This window comes from Kwoniella pini, chromosome 2 (assembly GCF_000512605.2).
Source record: "Kwoniella pini CBS 10737 chromosome 2, complete sequence".
Classification (NCBI taxonomy): domain Eukaryota; kingdom Fungi; phylum Basidiomycota; class Tremellomycetes; order Tremellales; family Cryptococcaceae; genus Kwoniella; species Kwoniella pini.
In genome coordinates this window covers 156,241-179,166 of record NC_091717.1, presented here as the reverse complement: position 1 = coordinate 179,166, position 22,926 = coordinate 156,241, and the positions used below count along the sequence as shown (strand labels likewise).

General features: G+C 37.5%; 9 protein-coding genes across 9 annotated transcripts; 4 read left to right on the top strand and 5 right to left on the bottom strand.

The window, feature by feature from the left end:
- Window positions 1-45: 45 nt before the first annotated feature.
- I206_101385 (uncharacterized protein) lies at window positions 46-731 on the bottom strand (the record flags this gene model as incomplete). The annotated part of the gene is made up of 2 exons (XM_019158345.1): window positions 46-114; window positions 192-731. 2 exons carry the CDS (start codon window positions 729-731, stop codon window positions 46-48), a joined length of 609 nt encoding a protein of 202 aa, XP_019008958.1.
- Window positions 732-1,065: 334 nt separating this feature from the next.
- Window positions 1,066-3,712, top strand: I206_101384 (uncharacterized protein; the record flags this gene model as incomplete). The annotated part of the gene is made up of 7 exons (XM_019158346.1): window positions 1,066-1,222; window positions 1,278-1,779; window positions 1,848-2,472; window positions 2,563-2,714; window positions 2,790-2,870; window positions 2,936-3,461; window positions 3,539-3,712. The coding sequence occupies 7 exons, from the start codon at window positions 1,066-1,068 to the stop codon at window positions 3,710-3,712; spliced, it is 2,217 nt and encodes a 738-aa protein (XP_019008959.1).
- A 304-nt stretch (window positions 3,713-4,016) lies between these two features.
- On the bottom strand, window positions 4,017-6,117 carry I206_101383 (uncharacterized protein; the record flags this gene model as incomplete). Its single annotated transcript, XM_019158347.1, has 6 exons — window positions 4,017-4,323; window positions 4,412-4,716; window positions 4,785-5,327; window positions 5,396-5,587; window positions 5,649-5,744; window positions 5,809-6,117. The coding sequence occupies 6 exons, from the start codon at window positions 6,115-6,117 to the stop codon at window positions 4,017-4,019; spliced, it is 1,752 nt and encodes a 583-aa protein (XP_019008960.1).
- A 1,460-nt stretch (window positions 6,118-7,577) lies between these two features.
- I206_101382 (uncharacterized protein) lies at window positions 7,578-9,056 on the top strand (the record flags this gene model as incomplete). The annotated part of the gene is made up of 1 exon (XM_019158348.1): window positions 7,578-9,056. One exon carries the CDS (start codon window positions 7,578-7,580, stop codon window positions 9,054-9,056), a length of 1,479 nt encoding a protein of 492 aa, XP_019008961.1.
- Window positions 9,057-10,004: 948 nt separating this feature from the next.
- Window positions 10,005-11,516, top strand: I206_101381 (uncharacterized protein; the record flags this gene model as incomplete). Its single annotated transcript, XM_019158349.1, has 1 exon — window positions 10,005-11,516. The coding sequence occupies one exon, from the start codon at window positions 10,005-10,007 to the stop codon at window positions 11,514-11,516; it is 1,512 nt and encodes a 503-aa protein (XP_019008962.1).
- A 1,014-nt stretch (window positions 11,517-12,530) lies between these two features.
- On the top strand, window positions 12,531-16,779 carry I206_101380 (hydroxymethylglutaryl-CoA reductase (NADPH); the record flags this gene model as incomplete). Its single annotated transcript, XM_019158350.1, has 6 exons — window positions 12,531-13,430; window positions 13,517-13,628; window positions 13,722-14,192; window positions 14,260-16,157; window positions 16,218-16,291; window positions 16,371-16,779. 6 exons carry the CDS (start codon window positions 12,531-12,533, stop codon window positions 16,777-16,779), a joined length of 3,864 nt encoding a protein of 1,287 aa, XP_019008963.1.
- A 494-nt stretch (window positions 16,780-17,273) lies between these two features.
- Window positions 17,274-18,665, bottom strand: I206_101379 (uncharacterized protein; the record flags this gene model as incomplete). The annotated part of the gene is made up of 4 exons (XM_019158351.1): window positions 17,274-17,721; window positions 17,814-17,912; window positions 17,990-18,259; window positions 18,415-18,665. 4 exons carry the CDS (start codon window positions 18,663-18,665, stop codon window positions 17,274-17,276), a joined length of 1,068 nt encoding a protein of 355 aa, XP_019008964.1.
- A 602-nt stretch (window positions 18,666-19,267) lies between these two features.
- Window positions 19,268-21,381, bottom strand: I206_101378 (uncharacterized protein; the record flags this gene model as incomplete). Its single annotated transcript, XM_019158352.1, has 11 exons — window positions 19,268-19,364; window positions 19,424-19,534; window positions 19,627-19,755; window positions 19,825-20,010; window positions 20,115-20,411; window positions 20,505-20,602; window positions 20,690-20,706; window positions 20,767-20,847; window positions 20,934-20,962; window positions 21,034-21,137; window positions 21,238-21,381. The coding sequence occupies 11 exons, from the start codon at window positions 21,379-21,381 to the stop codon at window positions 19,268-19,270; spliced, it is 1,293 nt and encodes a 430-aa protein (XP_019008965.1).
- Window positions 21,382-21,999: 618 nt separating this feature from the next.
- Window positions 22,000-22,589, bottom strand: I206_101377 (non-histone chromosomal protein 6; the record flags this gene model as incomplete). The annotated part of the gene is made up of 4 exons (XM_019158353.1): window positions 22,000-22,033; window positions 22,104-22,216; window positions 22,276-22,411; window positions 22,495-22,589. 4 exons carry the CDS (start codon window positions 22,587-22,589, stop codon window positions 22,000-22,002), a joined length of 378 nt encoding a protein of 125 aa, XP_019008966.1.
- Window positions 22,590-22,926: the final 337 nt, after the last annotated feature.

Sequence of the window (22,926 nt, the reverse complement as noted above, 5' to 3'; positions counted from 1 at the left end):
TATTGATGCGGATTGAACGTGCTTTGACCTTGATGGTGAGTGACATTAATCGACCCAATCTGGTTTATATTTTTTATCAAATACAACTTTCTTAGGTTCGAAAGATGCAATAAACTAAATACAAATCCCAAAAAATCAGTAAACATACTTTATAACGATGAAAACCTTTCATTAATTAAAAATTTACTAACTTCCATACCTGCTTCACCTAATCCAACACCTTCAGAACCACTTGCAGGTCCAGCAAATAAATCACCTTCAGAAAAAATACTTGTTAAACTCCAATTTTGAATTTTTCTAATTAATGCACAAATTAAACTAACAGTTCCTTTTCCATTATCATCATGTAATAATATTGGATAATTTTTAAAATTTAAAATAATTTTTAATAATTCATTTAATTTATTTAAACCATTTAAAGTAAATAAATTTGATTCTTTACTTAAATCAAATCTTTTAATTATTATTTTATTTTCATTTTCATTTTCATCATTTATATTTATATTTATAAAATTTAAAAAATCTTTTCTATATTTTTCTTGTTCTTTTTCATTTTCATTTTCATTTTCTAAATAAATTATTGTTTTGAAATTTAATTTTTTTAAAAAATTGAAATTTTTTTTATTTGGATGACCTGATCTATAAATTCCTGGTACTACTAAAGAAAAATTTATTGGAGGTACGACGATTGGTGGATTATCGTCTGACTCCACGAACATTTCTGATGGCATTTTGAGTATCGTAGAGATGTATGAGTAAGCTGCTTGAGGAGTTAAATTTTATACTGGGATTGTGATGCACATATTACAATATAAAAGCGAAAGTAGAGAGATAAAATTGTTTCTTTGATCAAGTTGTTGTAACGTTGATTCCAGCATTTCATTCTCACAAAATGTGATTACGTCATCAGAATATCGGATCTTCAATCGTGCCTGATCGCGACGCGTTTGACATCAAGAAAAGTTAAATGAATCCAAAATATACTAGTATCAGCTCTGCAATGTTATTCAATAATCGACCACATATCCAAGTCCACTCTCATGTCCATGACAAAGCAAAGGCAAGATGGACTTTGATACCGATGATATAGACGCCAAGATCGCGGCTTTACAGAAGCTGAAAGAGGAAAAATTAGCTAAAGCTGATAAAGCGCGTCGTTTGGAGGAGAAAGAACAAGCTAAAGTTTTGGTAGGATCGACACCTACCAAAGCTAGTTTACGAGGTGAGCTGTTCTCATAGAAAATTTCTGAATCAATTTTAATACTTCTGTATTTTAGCGTCTGTTAAGAATGATCAATCAGTATTGCCTACTCGACCGGCTCAACCAAATTTCAATCCAAATCAAGCTTCTTCGTCTTCCAAAATAATCTCAACATCTCGACTTGAACCCATCATAAATCCTCAGAGCTTGCCTTCCTTGCCTCAAGCTGGACCTTCACGCATGGGCTCTTCGTTAGCCGCTCGTCGTAAAACGGCTACCAATTCGTCGTCTACATCTCAACTTCCAAGTAAAGCGATAATCAGATCCAGTGGATTTGAAGAACGGAAAAAACCTCCCTCACTCCCTTCTTTACCTTCTTCAAGTATCAAAGGTAAAGCGAAAGAGGAATCTCCTGAAATTGAATTAGAAGTTGAAGATCAAAAAGAGCAGGTACAAAGAGATCAAGATAATTTAACGATCATAGAAAAGCTCGTATTAGGTCCAAAAGAATTCGGTTTAGATCCTGAAGGTGGGGATGAGTGGAATTTCGTAGAACCTAATTCAGGTGTGCGTTTATCGTAAGTCTATTCACTACCTTCTATTTTGCACCGAACACTTGTCACTGATATTACATATATTTGAATAGAAAGCGTACATTATCGCATTCACATTTACAAGATCATCTATCCGGACGATATTTCCTAACTCCATCCCAAATATACTCTGTAATCAGACTATCGAAAGATGGAGCTACATACGATATACCTGTTGATGGAGATTGGATCACAATAGCAGTGGTAGCTCAAAGGGGAGAAGTCAAAATTAGTGGAACTAAGAATGCAACTGAATATAGCGATGACGAGGATGAAGATCAAAATGAAGAACACGATTCCAATTCATTAGCTGAAGCTTTAAAAGTTAATACCAATCCGAATGAAAAAGGTGAATATACTCAAAAACCACGTCAACCTTGGAAAAAGAACAAGAAACTTTCTGATAAATTACAACGAAAGAGAATACCTAGAAAATATATAAATTATACTTTGTGTGCATTACCACCTAGAAGAGCAGGACAAAACGATATGTCGGGAGATGCTTTATTACAATTACTTCTGTTCGAAGCTGATGCAGTTGTACGAGAGGAAAATGAAGATGGAGAAGTTAATAGGAGTTATAGAGGTGGTTCGGGTGGTGCATATGAAAAATGGTGTAATTTGACAGAGGGGAACGTCATTGCTATCTTGAATCCAAGAGTATGGAGGAACCTACGCGTGAGTATAAGTATTCCGAGAGAACGCTTTATATTGAATGATGATATGAGTGACATTGGCTGATATGTGTATTTGGTGGACGCAACGCAGGGCGGAACCAATGGACCGCATCCACTAGAATTCCCTCTTGGTCTCAACCCTCATTCTGCTGATTCTATCATACTCCTTGGACAAGCTAGAGATTTAGGAAGATGTAATGCTATGCAGAAAGACGGTAATAGGTGTAAAACATGGGTTGATCTGTGAGTCATCTTGTCTTCATACTTTAAGCTTCAGTGACTGCCAGACGATTCGAGCTGACAGATCCTGTTCAAAAGACGTCAGAGCCAAGTTTGCGAATACCACGTGCATGCAGCTGTACAAAGAGGTAAATCAGGTCGAGCTGAATTCACAGCTAGGTGAGTGGATGAGCATTTTCATCTTTCTAGCTCAATAGTGGATTCCGTTGACCGGTCGGCTGTAGTACTTCTTCCTTTGCGTTGATGTCACGACCCGGTATCAACCAAAGCTCGAAGGGTAAACTAGGATACGATCCTAAAAAGAAAACGGGTTTATTACCGGCTGCTGGCCGACAAGCAGCACCTAGAGGAATGGAGAATGGAGGAGGAGGAGCGACATATGTCGTAGGTGGAGGAGTAGTGAATACTGGATCAGTATCTCGCGGAGGTCTAAAAGGTTATGGAGAGGAACATTTAAGTGAAAAATTAGGGAGGAATAGAGCTGAAAAGCGTAAAAGACAATTAGAGGATAGACAAGCTGAAAGAGCTTTACAAAATTTATTAGCTAGAGAAGGTCAATCTGGAAGTACTGGTGCAAAGTATTTATCAATTTTGGATAAAGATAAAGTTAAAGCTAAGAAGGTTAAGAAATTAGAAGGAGAAATAGATTTAGAAAAGAAAAGACCATTTGGTGCTGATGCTATAAAGAAAATTGGATTTGATCCTACTTCGAGATCACGTATAAGGGATGATGAAGATGTTCAAAGAAGGGTGAGTAACATTCAAGATTCGTATGTGAGTTTGGCGTTTGATTAGTTGCTGATATTATTTATACTCGATTCTTTTAGCTTGAAGCTATATCCGCTTTAAGAGGTGAAGAACCTGGATGTAGGCTTGAGAAATTGTCAAAGAAATTAGAAGAAGAAGCGAAAGCTAAGAAATTGAAAGAGGAAATCAGGGTCAAAGTGAAGAGCAATGACTTTGAAGAAGAATGCGAAGAAGACATGATCGATCTTGATTAATCGCTTGTTGCATCTCATATTTCGGAGCATTCACATTGTTGTAATTTCCATACATGCATTTGAAACCAGCAAAATCTCATTCATTGCGTGGGCTTGGATTGCAGACTTGTGAAAAAAATTAACTTTGCACAACCAACTGCTTCAGAACTTTGTGGTCACATAATTGATGTGAGATCATCTGATATGAAGTAACATAATGCGTTAGACCATTCTCATTAACGGTAAGAAGTAACATATATTAAGATGGAGGAGTGATACATGATACAGAAAAATCTATATTAAATGGAGAAAACATATGGACTATCTATACGATTACAGCAGCAGATTCAGGTCCTTCTTTACCTTCTAATTTATCTGCTCTCGCACTTCCTTCAGCAGCTTTACCAGGTCTAAAGAAAATAACAATTAAAAGCATATTTAAAAGTGACCAACCAAATTGGAACCAAAATGAAGCTTGAACATTCGAATAATTTGTGAAAGATCCTTCATTTAAAGTTAAAAGACCAGCTTGAACTGATAATCCAAGTACAGCACCAACTTGTAAAGAAACTTGAAGCATTGCTCCTGCTACACCTGACATAGCAGGTGGTACTGAAGTCATTACTGTTATACTAAAGCAACGAAAAAATTGAAATATTAGCTTGTTTTTTCGAATTTAATAACCTTCATGACAAATCTGAAAATGGATAAAAAGCTTACTTTGTACCTAAGAAACTAGCCATTGCAGCTCCTGATCCAATTATGAAAGCAGGAAATAGATATCTCCAATAAGTTTCTCCAAGTTCACCGTGATTTGCGAAAATCATTAAAAGATAAGAGACTGAACCGAGTAACATTCCAGCTGCTATTGGCCATTTTCCTGAACCTAATTTTTGTAATAAAGGTGGAATTGTCATAGCTACAGCAAGTGCCGCTATACCTTGAGGTAACATTCTAACAGCTGCAATTATAGGTTTCTCATTGAATACAGCTAAAAATCTTTCAACTAAGGGAAGTTGATTAACCTATCCAAACCCCCCAAAAAATAATCAGCTCAATATACTTTGTAATTTGCTGAAGAATGTCTACTTACAGCCCACCATGGGTAAATTCCAAGAGCGAAAACGATTAAGAGAGTCATATTAGGTATTTTCCAAAAACTTGGTGGAATTAAAGCATAACCTTCAGGTAATCTTGCTTCCCATACAAAAAACGCCACAAATAATGGCCAAGATAATAAAAATGGTACTAAGAATTTTGCAGTTTTCCATCCATATGAAGCACCAAGTGTAAGACCAAGAATTAACAAAATGATAGCTACTAACATTAAAAAAGCTCCAATTAAATCTAATCTTTTAAATTTATCACGAGAATTACATTCATCGGATTTATCACCTTTTGTTTTAGGTACTAAAGTTATAGCTGCAAAAGCGAATGGTAAACAAATGATAGCGATAACTCGGAAAAACCATCTATATGCTTCGTTTTGACCATGAGCAGTTATGAAACCAATGATACCACCAAGAACTAAACCTGTTACATTGGCAAGTGCACCACTTAGACCAAATAAGGTGAGTGCCACATTTAATTCGGATGGTTCAAAAATCGCCAAAATTAATCGGAATGCTGAAGGAATCTGCAAATTTCAATAAGTTTCGTTAGTGAAGTTGAATAGACATTTTGAATATGCTTTGAAAAGCTCACTGTAGCAGCTCCTGCTATACCGGATAACGCTCGTATAACGAAGTAAGCGTACTTGTTCGTCATAAAACTGATGATAAGGTTGGTGATACCGAGAAAGAGGAAGCCATAAGCGAATACAGGCTTGGCAGAATATAAATCCGACACTCGTCCCCAAAACAGTAAGAATGCAGCGAAAGTTACTGAATATGCAGTCTGCGAGGGTTATTCAAATGGGTCAGAAACTTTGCATTCAGCTGGAAAAGAAGGTACTCACGATGATCCATGATGACGATTCGTAAAGGATATCGAGATCATTGAGTATAGCATCTGTGAAGACGAAAAGACCAGAATATGATGCAATATCGAGGTACTAGAGATTCAAGAGTTAACACTCAGTCCATAATAGGAAGTAATCAAAACATCTATCGACTTACCTGTGCCACAGAGAAGACTAATAATAAAAACCATTTCCTCTTTTGACTTAATTTAATTTCGGCTCCATTGACTGTAGTGGATTTATGTCTTTGTAAGGCTTGCTCAGAAGTCAATTCTTCTTCTAACTTCTTTTCTAGCTTTTGGGGAGAAGCACCTTCCTTCCCGTTTGCTTGAGCGTCTAAATCGACAACAGTCCGATTAGGAGAAGGAGAAGCGTTAGGATCAGGTGTTGCAATTGTTGAAGAATAAGTATCAATCGTATCATTTCGCTCAAATGGAGCATTACCGTTCTGTTCGGTAGTAGTCATGATGGAATGTTATGTCTGATTCGGTATGCGTAATGGGTTTTTTGTTCAATTCCGATTGTAAGGAATAATCGTCTGAATGTGATATACAATAAGTATTTGATGGGAAAATGATATGGACAGAAATGAAATTCATTCTCAATATAGCTACTTTATATATCCTTCCAAGATTATTGAGTCATAATAACTGGACGATGTCCGTGAGACCGAGTTTGATCAAATAAATCACACATGCTGAATAATGTGCTTAGATGCTTTGTCAACCTTTACTATCTACTTCAGGGCTTATCTAATCACCACATTTATTTTGTATATCATCTGTGTTCGGTGTTGTGGAGGATCCCGCTTAGTAATCCGATCATTTGTCACTCATACATATGTTTATTTGAGAAAGGAAAGACAGAAGACTAAAGCTTACGACAATGAGATCTCATGGAGATCTCGCCGTTATGATGATGATAGATATTCAGGGTCAAAGGGTTCATAATTGAATTTAGCTTAAGATGTGAGTGGAGGTTACCTCTAGTTCTCCATTTTCGATCGTCAAAACTGACTAAGCACCAATTAACCATGTGCATGAGGAGATAATGAATCTTCGGGCAAGCGGAATAAGCATTTTGAATGGTTTGTCACCGAACCAGATGGAGTTTTGAGTCATAACTCAATATTTAGAGGAAAAGTCAATTCGATCTAGATCATTTCCTGTATGCTCTGTGCTATCGCGTTTTACGTCGAAATCAGTAAGAAATACTTCCGAAGGTCTAATGTGCTTGAACGAAAACCTCCTTGCAATGAGTCAGCGCTTTAATGAAAATATACCTCCGAGTATTTTGTATGGGCTATATGCTTAATGTTACTTATGACTGGACCACAAATGTATTTGGCTTTGATCAGCTCATCAAGAATCAACAAAAGCGAAAATCCGCTGGTCGTTCTCTGAATAGACGTGAGGCGCTTGCTCTAGAGTGTGAGAGAATCCGAAAGGGGTCGCATGGATCACTTCTTGAAGTAGGAAGTTAGTTGTGTTAGTACTTCTGGACTAGTGAGATTTGTTATAGTAATTTGATATTTCAATGTGAGCTTGTCTTTTGGACTCTTACTTGCCCGTCCTCTTCGGATTCCCTTTCATCATCCTCGAAATGGCCAAAATGGCCCAGTCAAAAGGGCTAGAAATTTACTCCACCTAGAGAAGTCTAACGTATCTTAACATCCATTGTCCGATACTCGTCACCTCATAAATGCCTTCTTCTGGGATTCCCGGGATAATCGGATATTCTAGGATTGTGAGAGCGTTTCATGCATATAAAACCCAGTGCTATTCACTATCATCTGGTGTCACTCGTCTTGTCTTACCAATTTAGTGGCGTGACACAACAACATCATTCCATTCACAGCGTGACCAACCATATATTTCATCAAAGTACTTATATCTAGACTTTTTGCATTTTTGCAGCGCCTTCATAATGTCACAACCCAACCAAGCTTCTGAGGCCTCAACTAAGTCTGACTTGAGAACGATGCCTGAGACTGCGGAGAAAGGGATGGAACCACAGCAAGTCCCCGCTCCAAACTTGTCTGATTTCAAGACAGTATCTGATGCTGTCAAGGAAGAAACGAGATCCAAGGAAACTGGGGAAGAAAAGAAGGGCGATGAATCGTCACTCCCAGTAGTCTTGGTTGCAACGCATTACTTGTTGAAAGGTTTGAAGCGAATTGGAGATTACTCTCTACACCCGGAATCAGGATGGTATTCAAGACGTACATACGATCGTGAAAAAATTAAACCTTCAGATGCATTTTGGAAAGCAGCTGATAAATTCGATCGAGAATATCTTGTACCTAGATTGGAAGCACACTCGTGTAGAAGTCTAAAATACCCAAAAACTTTAAATTATACTTTTGCTTCATCTTGGAAAGAAGTAACAGAAGCAGAGATGAATCAAGGTAATGCAGTTCTGAAAGAATGTTTAGAAGGAGCTTATGCAGAATTCAGTAAAGATTATCCTAAAGAAAGTAAGTTTATAACTCATAAAATCGTATCTCAACATGACTATCCTAAATCTTTTCCTCATCCTTCTGTAGACCATAAAGAGGTAAATATGGATTGGAATGAACTGGAAAACCCATTTGATTGGGATGGATATTCAAAAGAAATTACTGAATTTTATTCAAGTGGGAAAGAGCAAAGTAAAGCTTATATTGATCGAGAGGAGTTTTTGATCCATGCTCCTTACGTTACAATTCATGATGATAATGATATTGAATTAACTTTAAAACTAGCTGAAGATAGAATCAAAGCGAAAGCACAAGCACAAGCTGAAATTGAAGCTAAAGCACAGGCACAACATGAAGTTGAAGCGAATACAGCAGCAGCTTCAAATTTAGCTAAGAATACTAAAATGAATTTAGACGATAGTGAGATTGATCAAAAGGAAGTATCAGAGCATCCTCCTGTAGAAGGTACATTCGTTTATGATGGGAAGTTCTCAATTCAATATCATCCTATGAAAGTTATACATCATATGAGACCTTTGAGCATTCCAGGATTCTTAACCAGTGAGGGGAATAAGAAAGGAACTTCTGAATTCATCGAAATTGTTCAATCAAAATGTGACTCTGCATCAAAAGAAGAACCTACAAAATGGAGATCAAACTTAGATGATGTTTCAAAAGATAATATTGATGATTTGAGTAAATCTAGCTGGGATAGACAAAAACAATTAATGGATAAAATTATCGAACGTGAATATTCAAAAGATCCGAATTATTCAGATTATTTCAATATTATACCTAGTGAACTTGACTTCGAATCTGAATCAGATCCTCCCCCACATATTGATCTCCAAGATTATAACTCTTGGTTTTGGTCCAAAGGATCATCTGTTTTTGAAAAGTATCAGGGGACACGTCCTACTACCCAAGGTAAAATTTCTGCAAAGTAGAGACCTCGAAGAATTGCAACGCAAATATAACAACAGCTCTGAAATCTAACCTTACTAACATTCCTTGAAGTTTTCTAATTTTACGCCTTGTTCTGACTCATATTGCTCATGAACGTATTGTGCTATAACTTTTGTTTCATCAACAAATGGTCGGAGAGATGGGAATGGTTGGGTTGTTTCGTTAAAAACTATAATATGACGAGGAAGATTTGATTATCTAAATACATATTGTTCATAGAGCGCGATAATGCATCCCGTGCATAAGATCACTGTATGAGCGTCGAATCCTTTAGAATTGCTCAAAATCACTACTGACAACGGTAGAGATCGAACACTCTTTCGCCACTTCGTTAGCCGTTTGTGACTGGTTCCAGTGCCACTGATCTAGGATGCTAGTCCATTTCGTAATACTCTTGCTCATATCCATTTGATAGCCTGGACAAGAAGACGATAAGCGAAGGACTGAAACACGAAGTCGAATTTCTTACCTGTGAATGCTTCTTTGATCTTTACGCACAAGCTCTCGATGACGATCATACTGTATTACATTCGTAGAAAAATAGAAACTTACAGTCAATTTCTTATACATCGACATATCTGTTTGATCATCCTTTTATTGATATATCTCAGTGACGTTCAAGCACAGTATGACTTTATAATCCCTCTTTTGACAATATCTTCAAATATATTTGGGTCTTAAGTCAATGGAAAGTCAGGAAGGCTATGAGTCCATCGAAATGCCAGTACCCACTCCACCACTATAAGTGGGAGTGTCTTTAGAACAGATTATATATCCCATAATCATATTCTTCCACATACAAAGTATTCGTCAGATACAAATCAAGCTTTTTTCCCATTTTCAATAAAAACATTGTGAGTCGAATTTTGATGGATTTGATCTTTTTCGCTCACACCTTTGATAAAAGGTCTTTCTGACTAGAGAACAACATGTCTAATAATACCCATGACACCTGTTCTGCCACCAAACCATCCCATCTTTCGCTCGATGGCACAGATCGAGATGTCAATTTCTCCGCTCAATTCAAGTCTGACCAAGTGGTATTCTCTATAAACGTCATGCCTTACTTGCAACGCGCATCTTATCCATATTACACACCGGGTTCCTACAATGATGAACATACGATTCGCGAATCAAGATGGGAAATGTCGGAACCGAGATGTACAGCAAAAGTGTCTACATCGGTCAATGATAACAAGTTGACACAAGATTGCCATAGTATGAAGCTATTAATTGATGAAGTATTGCAACATGTCTCTGAAGGAAGGATATCTCAAAGACTGTCGCAGCAGATCGGAAAGGTAGGTATAAGGCAGATTCAAGACAAGATCATAGGGTTCAACAAATTGTTAAATGATAGACATGCCATTGGAGTACATACAACTGAAAAACAGACTGATGAACTCGTTGGCGATATAACAAAATATAATCAAGATCTTGCGGACTATTGGCACGACTTAGTAAATGAAACGATTCATACACTGCCAAAGCAACTCAAATCTCGCAAAACGGAGTATACCATTACAAAATTAAATGTTTATGAAATGGAACCTCCTATTGAGCAATTGAGAGAATTGAACATGTTTTCTGCAGTTGAACAGAAATCGCTCCTACATAAAACGATCAGTAATATGACAAATCCAAGTATATGGATAATCTCAGATTGCTCTCACAGAATTTCTCCTACAGCTGTGGGATACGCGAATGACGAAAATGGAAATCTTATAGAAATGGAAAGGTATGACACAGAAAATGTACGAACTGCAGTAGTACCTATATATCCAAAGGATAACAATAAAATTGATGAGATTATATCATCAATGAATAGTTATATGTTTGAATTGATGGAGGAAATTCGAAAGGAATCAGCAACTTATACTCAGCTAGTGCCTGTTTTAACAATTGATTCTGCCAATACCTTTGATCTTAAACAATCAAAATTGATTGATAAAAGCAGGAGACGAGAGATATTGAGACAAATACAAATTGATTGGTCTGGAAAGATAGAAAAAATTGCTCAACCTTTAATTTCTGCACCTGCTCCTACCGCTTCTAGTGTACTGCGTCGAACAAAGATTCCAATAGAATTTATTCATCCTCGTGAATTTTCACATCTGAATCCTGGTTTATCTAATTATTTTACTTTTCTGGATTATGAATCACTAGAAGATGCCCTACAAGGTGATTGGCCATTCACAAGACGTTGCCCAATTCGAAACTTCCCGTCGACCGAAACGCAACCTGTTGAACGAGTAGATGGACCATTAAGTGATCATACCCAAGTATCAGACGAAGCGCCGGCTGAATCGATTGCTGTTGAAGTGCGGCAAGAGTCCTCACAGGTCACAGGAAACAGCCGAAGAAGACCTACAAGAAGGGACGCTCTCGATACTGGAAGAATTGAACCGCCTGAGGATTACAACTATACCTATATAAGTTAAACACAGAGCCTAGACGTGAACAGTAGGGATGTTTCGTCATCGTCATATCATATCATATCATATCATTCTCTATCAGTATGTCCATAGTACTCTCGGCGCATTGACTTCGATCATGTAGAATAGCGTATTGTATAAAAGAAGGATGCATCAGGGTTTTAGGGTCAAACTGAACTTTTTCTCGTTAATATGTATTCCAAAAAAGTGATCTTTAGCGCGTATCCCCGTTTGATTTGGTCTTTCCCCTGAGGTAGCGCGCAGCAATAGGAAAAGGGTGTTGTTGTAATGATTGATTGAACAATTACCGGTTCCACGTGTTTGGATTGAATTCTTTGGGGGTGAATTACGATTGTTAGTAAGATTGAATTAGGTTTTTTGTTATTAATTAATGTTATTCCTAGACCTGTCGTACCACATTCCTCAAGAGTCGTATGGTGCCATTTTGGTTGGGTAGTACGAGTAAGGAGCAGTAGTATATGTATCGTTATGCATTTAATCGTATTGACCCTGTTCATGCGCTCAAACCCTTTGCATGATTTGGCTTTACATTTCTCAATCTCATTATTGCTCTGTCAGTCGCCACCACCTTTTAGCCCTTTAGCATTGGCTCGTACATAATAACGAGCAGGGCATCATATACCAACAACGATAACAACTTCAAAGACAAGACAAAAGAAACTTGTGGTCGCGCGGATTTCTCGGACAGTGTGTGATATACTCGTAATAATAATAAAATATTGTTGTTATTGGGTAAAATCGCGTTTCGCCGATTTCCTGGATTTTTGACTTTTTAGATATACTACCAAATCTTGGCATCAATATATTCCATTTATTTCTGTTGTTCAACACACGGAAAACATCAATCCCATCGACAGGGGGTCTGATTCACAAGAAGCAGCTCGTCGCTGCGAGTTAGAAAATCCCTTTCCCCTTCTTCTCCTTCACCTTCATCTAATTTTCGATAGACAAACTAAAAGCTCGTACCACCAGATTTACCTACAACGAAAGCTTTTCAACATGCTTCGATCTACCCTAGTCTCCCTCTCTTCACTTGCATCCTCAGCTCCCATCGAAGTTATAACGACAACATTCATCCTCGTAACGCTAGTCTACTTTCAACTTTTACAAGCAATCAAAGGATCGGTGTTCTTCAATATCCAATCTACTTCTCCATCACCGCGTCCTGTTCACCTCGTTCGTTTGTCCCATCCACCACAATTCGATGAAACACTTTACGGTCTTCCAAGTACCAGCTCAAGTATAGCAAGCAATCTAAATACTGCTACGCCGTGGAGTGGAGAAGATTGGCAACCTGTATCAGTGGGAGATTTTCGACGTATATTAGAGGCTAACGCTGTAGAAGGGGGATATGTCTTTGACGAGAAAATCGGAGGTAATAAAGCTGGAGAAAAAGCTGCCGTAGTTCTGGCCAAGCAATTAGTTGTAGTCAGGGAAGATTGGGAAGGATCAGTTGAACAGTGGCAAGAATGGTTATTGAACGATTTTAGTGTGGAATTTGGAGGTTCAAAATATACTTATAAAGATCTTCGATTTGACTCTTCAATCAAACCAACCCTTGTTCCCCACCCCTTACATTCATCTCAATCCGTCTTGACACTCTTCTTCCAAGCTCCTACTCCTGATCTACCTACATTACTATACCTAAATGCCCTCAGCAAGTTACCATCATTCACACCGTCTCACTCAAATACTACATTCCAAATACTGTCGTCTTCAGATTCTGGTAGTTGGGGCTTTTTACCTAGTTTCGACGGCGCAGGATTGTTTTCCAATTTCGGCGATGGTATGCACCAGAGCGAAAGGGAAGATGAAGATGCTTTATATGGATTGAGGAATGTTCGATGGTTCACTTACGCCGTCAGAGCTCTCGGTATGCGATTTTGGAATTTGGCCAAAGTGAGTTTTTCTCGAAATTTCGAGCTCCGAACATAACATACCAATTGTGTCTTGACTGATCTTGACCCTGTGTCCGCCTTGCGTAGAATGCTGACTCCGCGGACATATTCGTCGTTTTACTTGGCTATATACTGATGCATGGTGTGTTCGTACACTTGTTTATCGGTATGAGGAATATTGGAAGTTCTTTCTGGCTTCGTGAGTTTTGTTCGGTAGAATCCGCTTCATTCCAAAACATTTGACATTCATCAGAACAGTAAGACCTGATATGCTAACACTTCATGCTTGTAGCCGTGGCCACCTTGGTATCTTCAACCTTCGCATTCCTTGTTGCTTTACTCGCAGCATATTTGCTTAATGTTCCTGTGGATCCCATTTGCTTGTCTGAAGCATTACCTTTCTTGGTCATCACCGTTGGATTCGATAAACCGTTCCTACTCGCAAAGGCGGTATTACAAAACCCCGACATAGCCCCTGTTCCAACCTCACCCGAGATGTCACCGGTGGACGATGTCGTTGACGAGACTGGTTTAGGATTAGATCTGGGTACTCTCCACAAGGAGCTTGCTCCTTTGGAACGATTGCAAAGACTAGCTGAAGGCAAAGTCAGATGGGCCGCGCCTGTCGCAGCGAAGAAGGTAGTTGTAGATGCTGTCAAACAATCTGGAGTCAGGATTGTTAGAGATTATGCGATCGAGATCGCCGTTTTGAGTGTAGGTGCGGCTAGTGGGATCGGCGGATTAAGGGAGTTTTGCTATCTTGGTGAGACTGGCTTCATGATTTGTCCTATGCTTGCCAATCTTCGCTAACGATATATACGAATGTGAAGCTGCTCTCATTATGGCTGTCGACTGTGTCTTCCTCTTCTCCTTCTATGTGGCCATTCTCAGTGTCATGGTGGAAGTGCATCGAATAAAGCTCATCAGGGGTAACCGACGAGCTAAACATCTTCGAAGAAACTCTAGTCATGCTTCTCTTAATGGATCTTCAATCTCACCTTCACCAACAAGCAAATCATTCATCCCTAAAGAAGCCGATGGTCAACCTAAGAACCCTATGGTTCGACTCAAGCTCCTGCTGATCGTCTCTTTTTTGACTTTACACATACTCAACCTCTGTACCACCCTTACTGAGCAAACCGCCTTGAAACGACATTCGACACATTCCGTGCCCAAATCTCACCCTCGTGCCATGCTTGATCCTAGAAGTCCTACCCTTTCCCCTATGCTCCAAGCATTATATGACAATCAACCATCCGAGACTGACATGGCCGTACAGATCATCCCAGCTACCAACATTGTCGCGTCAAGTGAAGATTACACTCCTTCAAGAATGGCTACCATCGATCAGTTCATGAGCGAATGGACTCAACTCGTCGGCGACCCAGTGTTGAGTAAATGGATTGTCGTGACACTCGGTATTAGTGTATTGCTCAACGGTTATCTCATCAAGGGTATCGCGTCAAACTCCATGGGCGGTAAAGGTCCTGTCGCTGCTGCCGCCCAAATACTGGTAGGCGTATTCGAATCTGCCGAGAAGAACGACCGAGCAAGAAAAGCCGCTAGCAAATCAGCTACTCCCCGAGGCAAACTTCCCGTTAACTCTGCACATATCAAGGATGGAGAACAAACGCCCAAGGGTGATGATAGACCTAATGGCCACCTTGGTCAGGTCATGGTCCAGCCGTCAGCACCGAATGTGCCAATCATTTCCGAACCTGAAACATCAATCTCAAAGTCCGATTCTAGTTCCTCGCTTCAGTCCATGACATTCGGCAGAAGGTCACTTGAAGAGTGCATTGATATCTACGCTGGTGGCGTTGGATCAAACAATTTATCCGATGAGGAGATAATCCTATTGGTAGAGAAGGGCAAGATCGCTCCTTACGCTTTGGAAAAGGTACTCAAGAATCTGGAGCGTGCTGTACGTGTCCGACGAGCGGTCATCTCTAGAGCTTCCGTCACCCGAACATTGGAGAACAGTCTTTTACCTATGGCCGATTATGATTATAAGCAGATTATCGGAGCATGTTGTGAGAATGTTGTAGGTTATATGCCTATCCCTGTTGGTATCGCTGGTCCACTCAACGTCGATGGTGAAATACTTCATATTCCAATGGCAACCACGGAAGGTACTCTCGTAGCCTCGACTTCCAGAGGATGTAAAGCTCTCAATTCCGGTGGTGGAGTGACCACCGTCTTAACGCACGATGCGATGACTCGGGGTCCAGCTATCGATTTCCCCTCGATCGTATTAGCATGTGACGCTAGAATATGGATAGATTCTCATGAAGGTTTCGGTATACTTAAAGCTGCTTTCGACTCGACTTCTAGATTCGCGAGACTTCAAACTCTTGAATGTGCCCTTGCTGGAAGAACTCTTTATGTTCGATTTGCGACTCAAACTGGAGATGCAATGGGAATGAACATGATTTCAAAAGGTGTGGAGAAGGCTTTAGAAGTTTTAAGACAACGATATCCTGAAATGCACGTCTTAGCACTTAGTGGAAACTACTGCACGGATAAGAAGCCAGCTGCCATCAATTGGATTGAAGGTAGAGGTAAATCCGTTGTTGCTGAAGCTGTAGTCCCTGGACATATAGTGAAGAGTGTTCTGAAGACTACAGTGAAAGATTTGTGCAATTTGAACATCAAGAAGAATTTGATTGGTAGTGCAATGGCAGGTAGTATTGGTGGGTTCAATGCTCATGCGGCGAACATCTTGACGGTGAGTGTGATATACCGGTACGTGGCAATTGGCCGATGCTGATTGATCAATCGTCGTCAGGCTATGTATCTTGCATGTGGTCAAGATCCAGCTCAAAACGTGGAATCATCGAATTGTATGACACTAATGGAACCGTGAGTTCTTTCTTTCTTTCGCTTATTAATTTTGTAAAGGCAGAATGCTTATGATGAATGTATTGTTGGGATTTTATAGAATCAATGATGGAGCCGATTTATTAATAACATGTTCAATGCCTTCAATCGAAGTAGGAACAGTTGGTGGAGGAACAATATTATCACCACAAAGATCAATGTTAGAAATGTTAGGTGTAGCAGGTGCACATTCTACAAATCCAGGTCAAAATGCTCAAAGATTAGCAAGAATAATTTGCGCAGCTGTAATGGCAGGTGAATTATCTTTAATGTCTGCTTTAGCTGCAGGACATTTAATTCAAGCACATATGAAACATAATAGATCTGCACCTGTTACACCTGGTGCAGTAACTCCTTTTGGAAGTATAACTCCTTTAAGAGAAAGTCAATTAATTAATGGACCTCCTCCACCAACTAATAAAATTTCACAAAGTTTAAGTCCTGTTACTGCAACTAGGCAAACTTTTTAATCGTTTAAAAATTGGGAATTAGTTTTTTTAATTTGGGGAGAGAAAAGGAGATTTTTCCTTTTAGGTACTTACTTAGTTTTTAATCAATATCATTCAATTCTTGCATTTACATACAATCAATCAAGTCTCAATTTTTCATTTCATTCAAGAAAATCAAACATGGCATTTTTCATATACCCTTTTTCAAATTTATAAAGCAAGAGTTAATTTTGCTCAAAAACCTTTTTTGGTACTTTTAATATATAGAAAATACATTAATCTATATCGTTAAATATTCTTTCATAATGTAAGATCTATATAATCATTATTTTTATTATATAAAATATCATAATGAGGTTTAATATGTAATTTAGTTAAAAAATTAAATTAGATTTTGATTTAATGCATGCATAAGAAATTTCAAAAATAGTACATAAATATAGAAAAATAGTCAAATCAAGCTAAACATCTCAAATTTCTAGTAAATATCTAGTATATGGTCGTTGAAAACCTTTTTAAGCCTTTGATTTCTTCAATACTTTCTTTGATTTTGGTGTACCTATTAAATCACTTTTAACTTTTTTAGTTACACTACCTGAACCAATAGTTGATGATTTCTTTTTTTGTTGTTGTATTTGAGATTTGTCTGAAGAAATTAATTTCTTTTTTGGTTGTTGTTGTTGTTGTTGTTGTTCTGTAACTTTTTCTTCTTCTTTTTCTTCTTCTTCTTCAGACATTTCAATATCATTTTCTTTATCTTGATTTTTTATTGATTTATCAAATCTACCTTTTAAATTTGAATTCCAAATTGGTAACATTATTGAATTTGATGTTTTGATACCTATTGAAAGTATATTTTCCCATCCTTCAGGTATATTTGAAATTACATTTGGAAGTGCACTTAATAAATTTTGTAAAATTTCTGAAGAGTTTGAAGAAGAAGGTGTAGCAATTCTAATTGAGCTGTTGATAGGTGAAGTGTATTAAGTTAGCGTTATTCTTTTTTTAAAAAAAGAAGGCAATTTTAGATTTTCGTTTGAATAAATGTCACTTACTATGAAGTACCTGTTGAAGGATGAAAATAAGTTGAAGAAATTGCTCTTCCAAGTTCTGCTTTTAAATCTTTTCTAAGCATATTAACAGGTATAGGTTGTCTGAACAAAAAGTTTAAAGTAATTAATCAATAATTTAATTATACGATATAAATGATTTTAATAAAATCAAAACTCACTTTTTAGTTTCAAAAAACATTTTACCTAATAATCCAGGCATTAAAGTTAAAACTCTTTCATCACATAAAAATAATTCATGATCTCTCATTAATTCTCTTCTAGGTTCAAAAGGTTTAAATTTTCCTTTTAATTTTTCAATTCCAACTACTCTTGAAATAAATTTTATATTATGTTTAATTAATAAATCTTTATATTCACGTTGAGGTGATTTTGAAATTAAACAAATTGAAGTTGTTGGTGGTGGTGGAAGAGGAGGATTAGGTAATTGACTAATTTAGTTTAAGGAATTAAAAAGAGATAATCAGTATAAAATTCTCAATGTAAATACATTTCATTTCGTTTAATGAGTTTCAAAATCTCCATCCTTTTTTTTCAAATATTCAAACATATTATACACCCAAAAACAATGATAATTCAAACTTACATCTTAATAGGCATAAGTCCCCTTTTAGTACTTCCTTTTTTCGTATTAACAACTAACCAAACATTTTCTTCTTTTGGAATTAATTCTTCTTGTTCTTTTTGATTTTTTACTTTTTCATAATGATTTAATAAAGCTTCAATTGCTTTTTTAGCTTGATTTTCTGAAAATGTTTTAGGTAAAGGTTCAATAGGTTGTTTTTTAGGTTTTGATGAAGATGGTTTTGTACTAAATAATTTAATTGGTGCAGGCATTTTGAATTTTCAAGTCCCTTCCTTCTCTTGAGATCGATCAGATGTAGACAAAATCGAAAATTAAGAAGCAATCAGATGTGATTTTAATCTCTTTATTAATTGTATGATACAATGTCTAATGTAATTTTGAATGATGGTTCAAAATATTTCAGAAAGACTAACTTGAAAATAATCTTCGATTTCATAGTCAGGCACTGCTCAACCACGCGGTAAAGAATTGATAATGTCGCCACTGGGAAATAACCGATATCAATGCCACGTCATCATATATCCAACTATTGTTCAGAGTATAGACTATATGTTATTCAATGTTTTATGCATGTATCAAGCATTCGTCTATATCAATGTTCTATTGTATATCCACATGACGTTGAACCCCTTGTATGATGGAAGATAAGAACAAATATGTATATTGTTTTTCTTTTCGCTTGACATAATCCCAAAATCCCTCTATTCACTCCATCAACCTTCAGCCCTTTAGCTGTTTGATCCATCTGCAATCCTTCGAACCTCAATTTCACCCGAGCTGTAATTCGTTCCTTAATCCTGATTGACCACGTCATAGTTAAAGGATTGCTCCTTTCACTTCTTGTTTGGAGAACCTATTGAGACTTCTTATCAGGAACTCCATTCTCCACCCATTTCCCGCTAGCATCTTTATGTCGAACGGTGAAACAAGCGATTCCAGTATACTCAGTACTGCGAAGGCATTGATATCAGCAGGCTGTAGTTTCTCGAGAGAGAGAAGCAAAGCTCACATTTGCCAAATGACTTCTCTAGCAAATCTAATATAGTTGAACAGAGCTACGAAGAATGACATGCTGATAAATACATTCGCAGCGACTGGTGAGGATTGTACGAGAGGTTCACTACAATATCAGACATCAGTTCGTAATTCCGTATTATTGCATTCTTAAAAATCGTTCGAAACAGAGCGCCAAGGCAGGATAGCAGGACTTACCGTCCAAACCACCAGAGTGAATTGGCATCAATCATACCGAATAACGAATAAACCATCATACCATTCCAATAAGGGAAAGGTGACTTGGTAACATGGGCCAAAATTAATTGCGAAACTTGATAAGAGAAACTATTCAATGAATAAAAAGGGTCAGCTGCACGTCCTATAGGAGGTACATCATGGATATTACCGACTCACGCCATTCCCCAGTATCCGATAAAAGGTAAAAGCCTGGCATCGTGTACTAAGCTGACCCCGCCTCTCAATTCAGCATGTAACCAAGTGACCAAAATCAAAGTATGGGTGAAGAATGGAAGATATCCCAACAAGGGGGAAAAGATGGGTTTCCCAGCTTTTCTTCGAGCTTGAATGACGTTTGAGTAGCTGCATAAGGATAGCGTCAGCCGACTTAATATGTCTTCACATGTTCTGTGAGTATTTGTGTTTGACGCCTTGGTTTACTATGGAGAATCGCAGTGACAACTCACGCAGTGAAGATGTTTCCTACCGTGCCAAGAGCTCCAAAACTCATGAAAGCGACGTTTGCAGGTAATCTCTCCAATCTCCAAGATCCTTTCAATCCTAATAATTCATTAACCTGGAGGAGTAAATTCAATGATTGAGGGAAAGCCTTGATCAAAGGAGTCAAGATTGGTGTTGACCAGAAACCTGGACCAGCAGGGTGGAAAGCCGTGATTAAATATATAACGCAGATCATAAGGATACCTTCCACAGGACCGGAGAATGCTGAGAGGTATAATGTTCCGGTGTGGTACTCTTCCCATCTATTTGAGATTGTCAGCATTGAGAATCCAATTTTGAATTGCTAGTCTGAGGTACTCAATGGGTGTTGAGACATAAGAGGGTGCACAACTCACGTGGAAGCGTAGAAATTGCAAAGAGCAGCTGCTTGAGAAGCTACAGTCCACCACGATCTGCTCATTCCTAAAGCGTGAGCGCAGAGGACCACTTCGAGCTACGGGACAAAATCGTTTCATAAGCCTTCGGGGGTTTTTTACGCAGTGAATAAAATCGATAACTTTCTTGGTAGATTAAAACTTACGGTGGTGTTGATTGCATCTACGAGATTATGATTAATGAGCTGTTATGTTTTAAGCAATAGCTATCCAAAAAGCTCACCACAACCATGATCGAACATTTCACCTAAAGCACTAGCCATACCAGTCCTTCTAGCTTGTTTACCATCAATAGCGTCCATACCTGAGGTGTAATAATCAAAATCAAATCAACTATAATTCAGATTATTCTCCCACAATTTATTAGTTAACATTTTCCATCATACTTACTTTGATAGGCGAATAATCCAATAGCCCATCTATATGATTTATCACCTTTATCAGTTAATTGCAACACAAAGTAAAATAAAGCTAATTAAATAAAACTTACGATAAGTAAACCCAACTAGGTAAAACTTTACCTTCATATGTAGGATCAAAATAAAGTAATGTGAAAATATTAGCAAAGACAAAACAAAGACCAAGGAAGGTAATCTAATTTTTAAAAAGCCAAATAATTCATATCAGTACAAGTAATTTATGAACATTTCAATTTTGATTATTTCATTGAAATGAAATAAAGAAGAAAACTTACGGTATTAGGAGCAAGTGTTTTTGGAAAAAGTGTAACTAACCAAGTCCAAAATGGACCTAAAACATATTTTGATAAAATACTTTTATCAATACCTGAATATTTATATTTATCTATACCTTTTAATTGTTCTTTTGTAATTCTCATTTTATATATATGAATATAAATTTATTAGGTAATTTTAAATTTATAAAATAAAGATAAGGGATAAAGATATTTGACCTAATTACAATTTTCCTCCTTTTAATTTGGTAGGTGAAAATTAGTGAGATCTACTCAATCAAATCGAGTACAGAAGTTGATCTTAACGACTGATAGATAAATCAAAATGAAATATGTAATGTGTGATGTGTGAAACGAAAATGCCAAAAAGAATGATGATAACCTTTTTTTTGTTTTTTGGTGATGATTATGACGCTTTATATTACTCAGGTTTAACAAATCCTCCTACAGTGGCACATAACAAATAAACATCATCATAAACGTTCATCATTAATACTTTGATACAAACTTAAGACTTGCTCTCTTGCATACAATCAGATTTAGAGCACGCAACGTTGATGGACAGGTAAATTGTCAAAGCATATTCACACCCATTCATAATCATTGGGGTTACTTGATAAATAAAAAGAGCGAAACGAAATATTATGAATATAAATCATATATATACATATAAAAGTAAGACCAACCAACCGGACGACCGATCGAAAGAAAAGTAAATTTCATGGGATTGAAAAAGCGAAATTATAGATGAACTAATAACATTTAATCAGATTCCTCTTCTTCACTATCATCATCGCTATTAAAGATAATAAAATCGTCAGTCCTATTCGACTAAAACAATTAATCTGATAAATAAATCAACTCACGCAGCTAAAGCTTGTTGTTTAGCAGCGGCTTTAGCAGCTTTAGCATTACCTTTGTAAACTGCGTTTTCTTTATCGGCTCTATCTTTATCGGCTTTGGCTTTATCTTCGTATGGCTAAATAAGTGAATAATGGTCAATAACCATACCCTAAACGACTTGCGGAAATAACTCACTTTCTTTTCACCAGCGTTCATTTCTTTCCATTTGATACCCAAAAGCTTACCAACGTCACCGAAAGTAGCATCTGGGTTTTCAGCCTTGATTCTTTCTCTGTAATCTTGTACAAAGAACATGTAGGCAGAGAGGGCTCTGTATTACAGGAAGAAGGGAGAAGAAGAAATGAGTGATATCGTCAGTACATTGACCTTTGTGGTTTTGTAAATGAGACTCACCTCTTAGGCTTGTTTGGGTCCTTCTTAGCTCTCTTTTTGGCGGCGGCTTGAACCCCGGCGGATTTCTTGGTGTCTTTGGCTGATACCTTGGGCATTGTCTGTGAGAGAGTGTGAATGGGTGTCATGAAATAGGAATGGCATGGTGGATGTATGTATGAGTGGATGAGAGAGTTGAAAGAGATCAGTGATAAAGTTGAATGATAAATCAACGTCAGCATGTGGCCTCATTAGGTCTATGCATCGACCATGACACTCGAATCCGGTGGCAAGAAGACATATGAGACAAGGAATGTATCATATAAAGGAGGAATGTAGGTGGGTATGAGTGTATGTATGAGGAATGTTGAATGATAAGGTAGTAAGGTGAATGCATTTCATATCATCTCCGAGTGGATTTGGTTTATTTCCCACGCTTCTTGAGATGAGATGCAT